Source organism: Sapajus apella, unplaced genomic scaffold (genome assembly GCF_009761245.1).
Source record: "Sapajus apella isolate SASKATOON/1434 unplaced genomic scaffold, GSC_monkey_1.0 scaffold88, whole genome shotgun sequence".
Taxonomy (NCBI): Eukaryota; Metazoa; Chordata; class Mammalia; order Primates; family Cebidae; genus Sapajus; species Sapajus apella.
The window spans coordinates 5,412,584-5,425,883 of NW_022437028.1; the positions used below are offsets into that span (position 1 = coordinate 5,412,584).

The 13,300-nt window shown below is 45.7% G+C and overlaps 1 protein-coding gene across 4 annotated transcripts in view; it reads left to right on the top strand.

Moving 5' to 3' along the window:
• BCL7B (BAF chromatin remodeling complex subunit BCL7B) overlaps positions 1-13,300 on the top strand; it is a 24,143-nt gene that overhangs the window by 6,120 nt on the left and 4,723 nt on the right. For 2 of the 4 annotated variants that reach the window (XM_032254982.1, XM_032254980.1), the window contains exons 2-3: positions 1,297-1,372; positions 11,296-11,392. In XM_032254982.1, the coding sequence (XP_032110873.1) occupies positions 1,297-1,372; positions 11,296-11,392 (173 nt within the window). Of the gene's footprint in view, positions 1-1,296; positions 1,406-11,295; positions 11,393-13,300 lie in introns of all 4 variants that reach the window. The other 2 variants (XM_032254981.1, XM_032254979.1) reach the window with 1 other exon arrangement.

The following is a 13,300-nucleotide window of genomic DNA, read 5'->3' on the forward strand; positions in this document are numbered from 1 at the left end:
TGGCGCGATCTCGGCTCACCGCAACCTCCGCCTCCTGGGTTCAGGCAATTCTCCTGCCTCAGCCTCCTGAGTAGCTGGGATTACAGGCACGCGCCACCATGCCCAGCTAATTTTTTGTATTTTTAGTAGAGACGGGGTTTCACCATGTTGACCAGGATGGTCTCGATCTCTTGACCTCGTGATCCACCCGCCTCGGCCTCCCAAAGTGCTGGGATTACAGGCATGAGCCACCGCGCCCGGCACTTTATGCAGTCTTAATAACCCAGAAAGGGAACGGGTCCTAACATTTCACACCCCCCACGCCCTACTCCCAGCAGCAGGTGTCTGTCTCTCCTGGGATTGTTTTTCCCTTGGAGGGACCCTTAAATGGAGACAGGAGCCTGGTGTGGTGACTGATGCCTGTAATCCAAGCATTTTGGGAGGCCAAGGTGAGTAGATCGCTTGAGGCCAAGAGTTCAAGACCAGCATGGGCAACAAAGAGAGACCCCATCTCTACAAAAAATAAAAAATTGGCTGGGTGTGGTGACGTGCACCTCTAGTCCCAGCTACTCGAGAGGCTGAGGTGGAAGGATTACTCCAGGCGGTCGAGCCTGCAGTGAATTACGATTGTGCCACTGCAGTCCAGCCAGGGAGGCAGAATGAGATCCTATCTCAAAAAAACAAAAATAAATGTAATTGAACTCGTACCTTTGGTAAAGAGAAAAGCACAGGGAGTAACTCATGTGCAAGTAAAAAGGAATATGGTGCTGTATGTGTGTGCTACCTTCCAGGCTGTGTCCCACATCTTTTTATTTTTTGAGATGACACTCTGTTGCCCAGGCTGGAGTGCAGTGGCACCATCTCAGTTCACTGCAACCTCTGCCTCCTGGGCTCAAGGAATTCTCCCACTTTAGCCTCCTGAGGAGCTGGGATTACAGGTACACATCACCACGCCCAGCTACTTTTCACCATGTTAGCCAGGCTGGTCTCAAACTCCTGGACTCAAGCGATCCACCTGCTTGGGTCTCCCGAAGTGCTGGGATTACAGGTGTGAGCCACTGCACCTGGCCTGTATTTTTTTTAGAGATGAGGTCTTGCCAAATTGCCCAGGCCGTTTTCAAAACTCCTAAGCTTGAGTGATCCTCCTGCCTCAGCCTCCCAGGGTGCTGGGATTACAGGTGTGAGCTACCATACCCCACCAAGAGGAAGTTCAGAAGGATTCCAGATTGAAGGAATGATCTGTTGAGAGGTAGAAAAGCACAAATGATAAACAGAAAACCATTGCTTTATTGATTCTAAGAAGTGTCTTTCTTTTAGGGAGAAAAAGTGGGTGACTGTGGGTGACACGTCCCTCAGGATATTTAAGTGGGTTCCTGTGACAGACAGCAAGGAGGTAAGTGTGGAAGAAAATTACAACATCAGAAAGGTACCGTTTTCTTTATTTCTTTATTTGATTGCCTCTTCATTAAAGGAATTTATTTCCCTAGAATTGAGCAGAAAATACTTCAAGGCCCTCCTGTTACTGGTCCATGCAAGGCCTCTCTTTATTATTTTCCTTCTTTATTCCTTTCCCTTAACCCAAGCCCCTTTTCCAGGGCTTGACAAACTCCAGCCCTGGCATATTCCTTGTGTTTGTCACTGTAGTTCTATTAGAATATAACTGGTCAGGTGCAATGGCTCATGCCTGTGATCTCAGCACTTTGGGAGGCCGAGGCGGACAGATCACTTGAGGTCAGGAGTTCAAGAGCAGCCTGGCCAAAATAATGAAACCCTGTCTCTATGAAAAATACAAAAAATTAGCTGGGCATAGTGGTGCGTGCCTGTAATCCCAGCTACTTGGGAGGCTGAGGCAGGAAGAATTATTTGAACCTGGGAGGCAGAGGTTGCAGTGAGCCGAGATTGCACCACTGCACACCAGCCTGGGTGACAGTGTAAGACTCCATCTCAGAAAAAAAGAACATAACTCATAACTATACCTACTGATTTTCTTATTGTCTGTGCTGCTTTTTAATTATAATGGCAGATTGAGTGGTTACCATAAGGCCCATGAAACCTAAAGTATTTATGATCTGGCCCTTTAAGGAAAAGTTTGCTGATATTTGCTCTTATGCAATCAGCCCCCTCACTGTAGTGCGTGTGTCATATGTATATATATCTTTCTGTCTGATTCTGATGTAGGCCTTTGTATTTGGGTACCTGCATTTTTTTTTTTTTTTTTTTTTTTTTTTTTTTTGAGATAGGGCCTCACTCTTGTCACACAGGCTGGAGTGCAGTGGTGCAATCTCAGCTTACTGCAATCTCAGCCTCCAGGGTTCAAGCAATTCTCCTGCCTTAGCCTCCTGAGTAGAGCTGGGATTACAGGCACCTACCACCATGCCTGGCTAATTTTTATATTTTTAGTGGAGACAGGGTTTCACCATTTTGGCCAGATTGGTCTCGAACTCCTGACCTCAAGTGATCCCACTGCCTCAGCCTCCCAAAGTGCTGGGATGACAGGTGTGCACCACCTCGCCTGGCCCAGTGTTGGTTTTGAGAACCCTCCATGTATCTGTAAATATAAATAGAATTATTACTTTTGGCTCATGCATTGCATTTTCTTATTCTATTTCTTATATATTCTTATAAAGTCTACCAGTGTTCTGGGTGATAAATACCCAGATTTTTTCTAGCTTTTTTTTTCCAATTGTTTTTTAAAATTTCAAGTATAAAACAGAGAAGTATATAAAACATAAATGTACAGAGTATGAATTGTCAGAACCACTCAGTGCAAAACGTAGAGGTTTGCCAAGACCCCAGCAGACCTCTCTGCAGTTCTTCGCATTGTCTTCCTCCTGCCCCTGTAGAGATAATCACTCTCCTACTTTTGCTTTTCTTACTATTTCTCTGGTCATTCATAATGACTCTTTTATTATTTTTGAGATTTTTTTCCAGAGACAAAATCTCACTCTGTCTGTCACCCAGGCTGGAGTGCAGTAGCATGATCTCAGCTCACTGGAGTCTTGACCTCCCAGGCTCAAGCAATCCTCCCACTTCAGCCTTCTGAGTAGCTGTGACCACAGGCACATGCCATCATGCCTGGTTAATTTTTTTTTCCTTTTTCTTTTTTTGTAAATATTGGAGCTTGCTGTATTAGCCTAAGCTGGTAGGTTTCAAACTCCTGGGATCAAATGATCTTCCCACCTTGGCCTCCCAAAGTGGTGGGATTACAGGCATGAGCCACTGTGCCCACCCTTTTTGCTTTTTTAGAGATGGGGGTGCCTTGTTGCCCAGGCTGGATTCGAACTTTTGGGCTCAAGCAATCTTGCCTCAGCCTCCCAAATAACTGGCATTATAGGCATGTGCTGCCGCGCCAGGCTCTGAGATTTTTAGCGTTACGTAAACAGCATGATGAAGTATCTGTTTTCGTGTGTCTTGTTTCTCGTGCTCAGCATTGTGTTTACAAAATGCATGTGTGTTGCCCTTCGAGCTATTCCTTCCTTTTCATTGCTCCCTGTGCTGTATTTTGCTGCATATTCATCACAGGGCTATAGTGTAATTTATTTTTTTGGTTCTCCTGTAGATAGACATTGAGGTTGTTCCCAGTTAGGACTAATAGGAATAATGCCTCTGTGAACATTCTTGTTCAGAATCCAGGTCAACATGTGCGTGAGCTCCCAGGGTATATCCTTGGAAGGGGAGTGGCTGGGTCTTAGGGTGTGTGTGTTTTGCCCTATACTAGCTGACGCTAACCTATTTTCTGAAATTGTAGTTGTACCAATTTATATTCCCACCAGAAACAAGAGTTTTCATTGCTCTAAATCCTCATCAGCACCAGGTAGTGTTTAGATATCTTTACAGGTGTAAAGATATCTCAGTGTGGCCGTCATTTAACGACTGATGTAATTACTAATGAGATTGGGCACCTATTCCGTGTTTATTAGTCCTTTGGGTTTCTTGTTTTAGGAAGTGCCTGTTGAAGTCTTTTGCCCACTTGTCTATTTGGTTAAGGTCTTTTTATTGTGACTTACAGGAATTCTCTATGTTCTGGACATAAGTCCTTTCTTGATTACATGCTATTCATACCTTTTCCCATCTGTGGTTTGTCTTTGCACTCTCTTTAGGGTGTGTTGAATACCAGAAGTTGTTAATTGTTTTGTTTTCTTTTGAGGGGGTGTCAGTCTGTTGCCCAGGCTGGAATGCAGTGGTGCAATCACGGCTCACTGCGGCCTTGACCTCTAGGGCTCAAAGCATTCTCCCACCTCAGCCTCCCAAGTAGCTGGGACCACAGGACCACAGGTGTGCACCGCCACACCTGGCAATTTTTTTTTTTTTTTTTTTTTTGAGATGTAGTCTTGCTCTGGCTGCAGGCTGGAGTGCAGTGGCAGGATCTCAGCTCATCACAACCTCTGCCTCCCGGGTTCAAGTGATTCTCCTGCCTCAGCCTCCTGAGTAACTAGTACTACAGGTGCACACCACCATGGCCGGCTAATTTTTTTTTTTTTTTACAGTCATCAGAATAAAAAATGAAGAAAATTTTTGTATTTTTAGTAGAGACAGGATTTCACCATATTGGCCAGGCTGATCTTGAACTCTTGACTTCGTAATCCACCCACCTTGGCTTCCCAAGTGCTGGGATTACAGGTGTGAGCCACTGAGCCTGGCCTGGCTAATTTTTTTTAGTTTTGTAGACACAGGGTCTTGGTATGTTGCCCAGGATGATCTTGAACTTTTGGGCTTAAAGGATCTTTCTGCTTTGGTCTCCCAAAATACTGGGATTACAGGCATCAGCCGTTGCACCCAGCCCCAAAATTGTAATGTAAATAAAGCAACCTTTTCTTTATAATTAGTACTTTTAAGTGTCTTAAATATCTTCCTTCTTTGAGACCATGAAGATACTCTTCCATATGATTTTCTACAAGCTTATTTTTCTAGTCCCATTTAGAGCACAACTGGAATTTGTGTACATGTGTGAAGTAGGAGCCAATTTCACCTTTTTCTATGTGGATATGTATACATTTGTCCCAGCCACTCAGGAGGTTGATGTGGGAGGGTTGCAGTGAGCTAAGTGCTCAGGTGATCCTCCTGCCCCAGCCTCTCCCTCACCTCCAGGAGCTGGGACCACAGATACACTCCACCATGCATGGCTTGATATTTCCATTTCTTGCTTTTTTTTTGTTTTTGTTTTATGTTTTTTGTTGTTGTTGTTGTTGTTTTTTGAGAGAGTTTCGTTCTTGTTGCCCGGGCTGGAGTGCAATGGTGTGATCTCAGCTAACTACAACGTCCGCTCCCTGGTTCAAGTGATTCTCCTGTTTCAGCCTCCCAAGTAGCTGGGACTACAGGTGCCCACCACCATGCCTAGCTAATTTTTGTTGTTGTTCGAGACTGAGTTTTGCTGTGTCACCCAGACTGCAGTGCAGTGGCGCAATTTTGACTCACTGCAGCCTCCGCCTCTTGGTTCAAGCGATTTTCCTGCCTTAGCCTCCCAGGCTACTGGGATTACAGGCATGCACCACCACACCTGGCTAATTTTGTACCTTTAGTAGAGACAGGGTTTCTCCATGTTGGTCAGACTTTTCTCGAACTCCCAACCTCAGGTGATCTGCCGCCTCAGCCTCCCAAAATGTTGGGATTATGGGTGTGAGCCACTGCGCCTGGCTGTTATTTCCATTTCTAACCTTTCTGTTGATTAATTTTTTTTTGAGAGTTGTTTTTTTTCTTTTCCTTTTTTTTTATTTTTTTTGAGACGGAGTCTCACTGTGTTTCCCAGGCTGAAGTGCAGTGGTACAGTCTCGGCTCACTGCAACCTCTGCCTCCCGGGTTCTAGTGATTTTCCTGTCAGCCTCCTGAGTAGCTGAACAGGCACCTGCCATCACGCCCAGCTAATTTTTCTATTTTTAACAGAGACGGGGGTTTCACCATGTCGGCCAGGTTGGTTTTGAACTCCTGACCTCATGATCCACCCTCCTCGGCCTCCCAAAGTGTTGGGATTACAGGCTGAGCCACTGCACCTGGTCATGAGACAGTCTTGTTCTATCGCCCATGCTGGAGTGCAGTGGCACAATCTCAGCTCACTGCAACCTTCGCCTTCTAGGTTCAAGTGATTTTCTTGCCTCAGTCTCCTGAGATTACAGGCACACACCACCATGCCCGATTAATTTTTGTATATGTAGTAGAGATGTGGTTTGACGATGTTAGCCAGGCTGGTCTCAAGCTCCTGACCTCAAATGATCTGCCCATCTCGGCCTCCCAAAGTGCTGGGATTACAGGTGTGAACCATCGTGCCTGGTCGTTGATTTATAATTTGACTGGTGTGTCTTTTGATTCTGTTGTGCTCTGTTTCACATTTTTTGCTTATTGTGCATGTTAAGATTAGGTTTAGCTGTGAGTGACAGAAAACTGAAAATAGCAATGGTTTAAGAAAGTCATGTATCTTATTTGTTTTCTTAGAGGAAATCCAGGTGCGGTATGGTGGTTCAGCTCTGACAGTCTCTAGCAATCCAGGTTTCTTCTACCTTTCTGCTCCTTTTCTTTTCTTAACGTTTTAGAGAGTAATGGCTATATTCATTTTTAAAATTTTTTTATTTTTTATTTTTTTGAGATGGAGTTTCACTGTTGTTGCCCGGGCTGGAGTGCAGTGGTGCGATCTCAGCTCACCGCAACCTCCACCTCCCGGGTCCAAGCGATTCCACTGCCTCAGCCTCGTGACTAGCTGGGATTACAGGCATGCGCCACCACACCCAGCTAGTTTTTTGTATTTTTAGTAGAGACGGGGTTTCTTCATATTGGTCAGGCCAGCCTCAAACTCCTGACCTCAGGTGATCTGCCCACCTCAGCCTCCCAAAGTGCTGGGATTACAGGCGTGAGCCACCATGTCCAGCCTCATTTTAAAATTTTTAATTGTAAAATACATACAAAATATACTATTCTAACCATTTAATAAGTGTACAGTTAAATACATTCACAATTCACATTATTGTCCAACCAGTCTCTGATTTGCTTTTTGGAAAACTCTAAAACTCTACATCCACTAAACAACTCCCTACAATTTTTGTGGGGTTTTTTTTTGGTTTACACATGGCAATCTGTGACTCTGCTCCTTTTTTTTTAAATATTATTTTTTAAGATGGGGTTTTAGTCTTTCACCCAGACTGGATTGCTGTGGTGCAATCTCGATTCACTGCAACCTTCGTCCCCTGGGCTAAAGTGATCCTCCCACTTCAGCCTCCTGAGTAGCTGGGACTACAGGCACATGCCACCACATCCAGCTAATTTTTGTTGTTGTTTCTTTATTTTGTTTTGTTTTTTTCAAGACAGAGTCTCACTCTGTTGCTCAGGCTGGAGTGCAGTGGTGTGATCTCAGCTCACTGCAACCTCTGCCTCCCGTGTTCAAGCAGTTCTCCTGCCTTAGCCTCCAGAGTAGCTGGGGTTATAGGTATGTACCACCATGCCCATCTAATTTTTATATTTTTAGTAGAGACAGGGTTTCTTCATGTTGGCCAGGCTGGTCTCCCAACTCCTGACCTCAGGTGATCCGCCCATCTCCACCTCCCAAAGTGCTCGGTATGAGCCACCATGCCCAGCCTTGCCTAAAATTTCATGCACCTACTTCATTTTTTTTTTTTTTTTTTTTTTTTTTGACGGAGTTTCGCTCTCCTTACCCAGGCTGGAGTGCAATGGCACGATCTCGGCTCACCGCAACCTCCGCCTCCTGGGTTCAGGCAATTCTCCTGCCTCAGCCTCCTGAGTAGCTGGGATTACAGGCATGCGCCACCATGCCCAGCTAATGTTTTGTATTTTTAGTAGAGACCCGGTTGACCAAGGAGGGCCTCGATCTCTTGACCCCGTGATCCACCCGCCTCGGCCTCCCAAAGTGCTGGGATTACAGGCTTGAGCCACCGCGCCCGGCCGCACCTACTTCTTTTTTTGAGGCTTGAGGCTGGAGGCTGGAGTGCAGTGGGATGATCTCGACTCACTGCAGCCTCTGCCCCCTGGGTTCAAGTGATTCTGCTGCCTAGCTTTCCAGGTAGCTGGGACTACAGGTGCGTGCTACCACACCCAGATAATGTTAGTTTTTTTTCTGGTAGAGACGGGTTTCACCATGTTGGCCAGGCTAGTCTTGAACTCCTGACCTCAAGTGACTTGCTAAGTCCCTGCCCTTTGTACACACCACCAAAAAAAAAAAAAAAAAAAAGGTGACTTGCCTGTCTCAACCTCCTAAAGTGCTGGGATCGTAGGCATGAGCCACCGCGCCAAGCCTCCTGCACCTACTTCTTACCGTTTTCTCCTACATGTGTTTTTCTTTTTGCTAAAATACATCCTTGAAGAGATTGTCAAAGAGGGCTTTTGTGCGGAAAATGTTCTGAAAATATCTTTATTCAAGTTTCATGTTTAAAATTGATGATTTTACATATACATGAAATTCTAGGTTCAAAATTATTTTCTTTCAGCATTCAAAGCTATTAATGAATTGTACATTCAGTGTCGATGTTGAGAAATGTGATGTTATTCTCATTCCTGAGTCCTTGTAGGTGGTCCACTTGGCTTCCTGGAAACTTTTCTTCTATCTTTGATCTCCGTGGAATTCTCTTACAATATCCTGTAATGTTGCTTTTTCTTTTCTTTTCTTTTTTTTTTTTTTGAGACTATCTCACTGCATAGCCCATGCTGGAATACAGTGATACAATGATAGTTCAGTGTAGCCTTGAACTCCTGGGCTCAAGCAATCCTTATGCCTCTGCCTCCCAAGCACCTGGGACTACAGGAACGTGCCACCATGCCTGGCTGACTTTTAAATTGTTTGTAGGGACAGGGCCTTGCTTTGTTGCCCAGGCTGGTCTTGAACTCCTAGGCTCAAGTGGTCCTTCTGCCTTGTCCTCCCAAAGTGTTGGGATGGCAGGAGTGAGCACCATACCCAAGTAACTCCTTTATTTCTTAGCTTTTCTCTCATTCATTTCACTTCCTATCTTTTTCCTGGTGCATTCTGAGTTTCTCAACACAGTTTTTGCTCAATAATCTTTTCTTTGGTTGTATAGACTTCAGTTAAACTCATTCACTTAGTTTTTATTTGAGCAGTTATATTTTTCATAACAAATTGCCTCAATTGCTTCTTCCTCAAAACAACTTTTTTTTTTTTTTTTTTTTTTGAGACAGGTTCTCATTTTGTCACCCAGGCTGGAGTGCTGTGGCACAATCTCATCTTACTGCAACCTCTACCTTAGGTTGAAATGATCTCCCTTTTTTTTTTTTTTTTTTGAGACAGAGTCTCACTGTCACCCAGGCTGGAGTGCAGTGGCGAGATCTTGGCTCACTTCAACCTCCGCTTCCCAAGTTCAAGCAATTCTCCTGCCTCAGCCTCCTGAGTAGCTGGGATTATAGACGCATGCCTCCACGCCCAGCTAATTATTGTATTTTTTGGTAGATATGAGGTTTCACCATATTGGCCAGGCTGATCTTGAACTCCTGACCTTGTGATCCGCTGGCCTTAGCCTCCCACACAGTGCTTAGATTACAGGTCTGAGCCACTATACCTGGCCTGAACTGGTAAATTTGAGGCTACTAGATTTAAACTTTTGGCTTTTGAGATGCTCTCATTTGCATATGCTTGGATTTACTCTGGGCTTTTTTTTTTTTTTTTTTTTTTCTTCGTAGCTCACTGCAGCATTGAACTCTCAGGCTCAAGTGGTCCTCCCACCTCAGCCTTCTCAGTGGCTGGGATGACCAGCATGTGCCACCGTATGTGGCTAATTTTTTATTTTTTGTAGAGATGGGGTCTTACTATGTTACCCAGGCTGGTCTCAAACTCCTGGGCTCAAGTGATCCTCCTGCCTTGGTCTCCCCAGGTGCTAAGATTACAGGTGTGAGCCACTATGCCTGGCCCTTGGGTTTCTTGTTGCAAGCTGGCAGTTACCTGCCCACTGTCCCACTGTGATTGCCCTGCATTTATAACCTACATCCTTCTTTTTAAAAATGTTATAAGTAAAGATAGACATGGGGTGATCATTTGATCATTTTGGTTTTGGTATTTTTTTGTTGTTGGAGAGGGGGCAATTTTTGTTTTTGTTTTTGTTTTTGAGATGGAGTTTCGCTCTTTCGCCCAGGCTGTTATGAAGTGGCGTGATCTCAGCTCACTACAACCTCCACCTGCTGGGTTCAAGCAATTCTCCTGCCTCAGCCTTTAGAGTAGCTGGGATTACAGGTTCATGCCACCACACCTGGCTAATTTTTGTATTTTTATTTATTTATTTATTTAGAGATGGAGCCTCTGTCGCCCAGACTGGAGTACAGTAGTGCCATCTTGCTTCACTGCAACCTCCACCTCCTGGGTTCAAGCAATTCTCCTGCCTCAGCCTCCCAAGTAGCTGGGATTATAGGCATGTGCCAGCATACCCAGCTGATTTTTATATTTTTGGTAGAGATGGGGTTTCACCATGTTGGCCAGGCTGGTCTCAAACTCTTGCTTTCAGGTGATGCACCTGCCTCGGCCTCCCAAAGTTCTGGGATTACGGGCGTCAGCCACCGCGCCTGGCTGGGGTGATCATTGTGAATGAATGAGGATGATGGATCAGGAATGCAGCTAAGCCAGGCTCATTTGTCTCGTCGCTCTCTGCATTACATGAAGCTCCTTCTTCTCTCACTTTTTTCCCCACTCTGCTACTGAAACAGGAATCTGGCCGGGCGCGGTGGCTCACGCCTGTAATCCCAGCACTTTGGGAGGCCGAGGCGGGTGGATCACAAGGTCAAGAGATCGAGACCATCCTGGTCAACATGGTGAAACCCCGTCTCTACTAAAAATACAAAAAATTAGCTGGGCATGGTGGCACGTGCCTGTAATCCTAGCTACTCAGGAGGCTGAGGCAGGAGAATTGCCTGAACCCAGGAGGCGGAGGTTGCGGTGAGCCGAGATCGCGCCATTGCACTCCAGCCTGGGTAACAAGAGCGAAACTCCGTCTCAAAAAAAAAAAAAAAAAGAAAGAAACAGGAATCTTTCTCAAATGAGTGTTTTGTATTTCTTGCCCATTTGTATAGAGAAGGGTTGCCTGAAGCAGTTTGATTGGAGCAGAAGAGGGATACCATGGGATCTTCTAGTCAAGGTGTATGTATCTGCCTGCTGCTTATGATTCATGATATTCTTGCTAGAAGGGTTCATTTTCCTGAGTCTTGAGGAGAAACGCCTTGTCTAGGATTCTGTTCTTCCTTGAGTCCTTGGATTCTCACGCTGCTGTCATTCTTCCTGTTCAGTCCTAACCCAGACCTCTGTGGTCTGCACATAGCACCCTCCTCCCTCTCTGTGAGTCTCCTGCTTGGCTCTGTCATAGTCCTCTTTTTTTCCTTTTCTAGAAAGAAAAGTCAAAATCGAACAGTTCAGCAGCCCGAGAACCTAATGGCTTTCCCTCTGATGCCTCAGCCAATTCCTCTCTCCTTCTTGAATTTCAGGGTGAGTTGCATCTCTGTATCTTCCTTGCAGGAGAACAAAAACTTGGATGAATGTATTAATAAGAAGAATTGGCCAGGTGCGGTGACTCACACCTGTAATCCCAGCAGTGGGGAGTCCAAGGCGGGCAGATCACCTGAGGTCAGGAGTTTGAGACCAGCCTGGCCAACATGGTGAACCCCTGTCTCTACTAAAAATACAAAAAATTAGCCAAGCACGATGGCACACGCCTATAATCCCAGCTACTCAGGGGGCTGAGACAGCACTTGAACCCGGGAGGCGGAGGTTGAGGTGAGCCAAGATCGCGCCACTGTACTCCAGCCTGGGCGACTGAGACTCTCTCAAAAACAAAAATTCTGTGTTTCATTTCAGTGCCTGCTGTTTTGCTGGTATTTTGCTAGGCACTTGACCTAAACCTTTTCATTTAAACTTCACGATAACCCTGCAAGATAGGTAATGGTATCCTCATTTTCCAGTTAACGAAACTGAGGCTCAGAGAGTTGAAGTTGTTTGTCCGAAGTTACTTAACTTGTAAGTGACAGACTCTTTGTCAGGTCCTGGTTGTCCAAATCAGAAGCTTTTTCTTAGATTTTACTTTATTTTTTGTAGAGACAGAGTCTGCGTATGTTGACCAGGCTGGTCTTGAACTCCTGGTCTCAAGCAGTCCCCCGGCCTTGGCCTCCCAAGGTACAGGAATGAGCCACTGCACCCAGCCTAGACTGTATGTTTAATGATAGTGGCTTAGAGTAGGCTACCCAAAGGCGAAGCTCCTGCCTCTCCACTGTTACGACAAGTTCTGCCTGCTAAGCCAATTCCACCTTGTCGGCACTGTGGTCATAGCACTGCCTTTTACACCTACCTGCTAGGTACTGTCTGTGAAGCACTTTTACTTTACTTTCTCATTTTTATCCGTATATCAACCCGTGATATAAACCAGGCAGTTATTATCCTATTTAAGGAAGCCGGTGCACAGGGAGGATCAGTGTTTGCCTAAGCTCAAAAATGACAGTTTTGTTCGTTTTGTAACAAAATGCTGCTTCCATTTTAGTGTGGGTATTAATGGTCTTTGTAGGAGTAAATACCAGGGTAAGTTTATGACTTCTCTTCAAAACCAGATTGGAGCTAACCCTGTGTGTCATTATCCCTTCCCCACCTCTTTCCCAGGCCCCACCAAGGTCAGCCAATGTGCTGTTGGAAAGGACACCAATGTGTGTGTGTTCAGTAATCAGAAAGCTCTGGGAGACACATGAGGCTCCATTCCCTCAGTCTGGCCACCATCTCCTCCTTTTCATTTAGTAAACACTTAATGAACTCCTGCTATATGCAGGTACTGTGCGTTGCACTGGGGAGTCAAGGACAAGAGAGCCACAGAGCCTGTCCACACAGAGGCTTGTGGGAGAATGCATGTGTGCACAATGATAAACGCAGGTGTGCGCAGGCTATCATGGGAGCACGAAAGAGGACTGTCATTTCCACCCATGCAAGCCAGGAGTCCACCGAGGAAGTGATGTGGGAGCTGTGTTGGGAGATCTGGGCTTTCTAGGCCAAGAGAAAGCAGCCTAGCCAAGGAGCAGCTGGGCAGAAGCACCCATACATGACACAGCTGTTGGGTTAGGGTCCAGCCCGCCTGGAGCCGAGGATGCTTATGGGAGAACAGCAGGCAGTGAGGCCGGAGATCAGAAAGGACTGTCTGTGTTGCGATAAGGTCATATCGTGCCTGTCATAAGAAGTACTGCGTATGACATTTCTCCCTTAGGCAGCAGGGGAGCATCGAAAGGTTTAGAAATGTCCCTCTGGCAGTGGTGTGCGTTTCAGTTTAAGGGACCCGAGACTGGAGGCAGGCCAGTCAGTTAGGTGGCTGTGGCAGGAGGCCAGGCTGAAGATGATGAGGCTTGAACTAAAGCAGTAGGA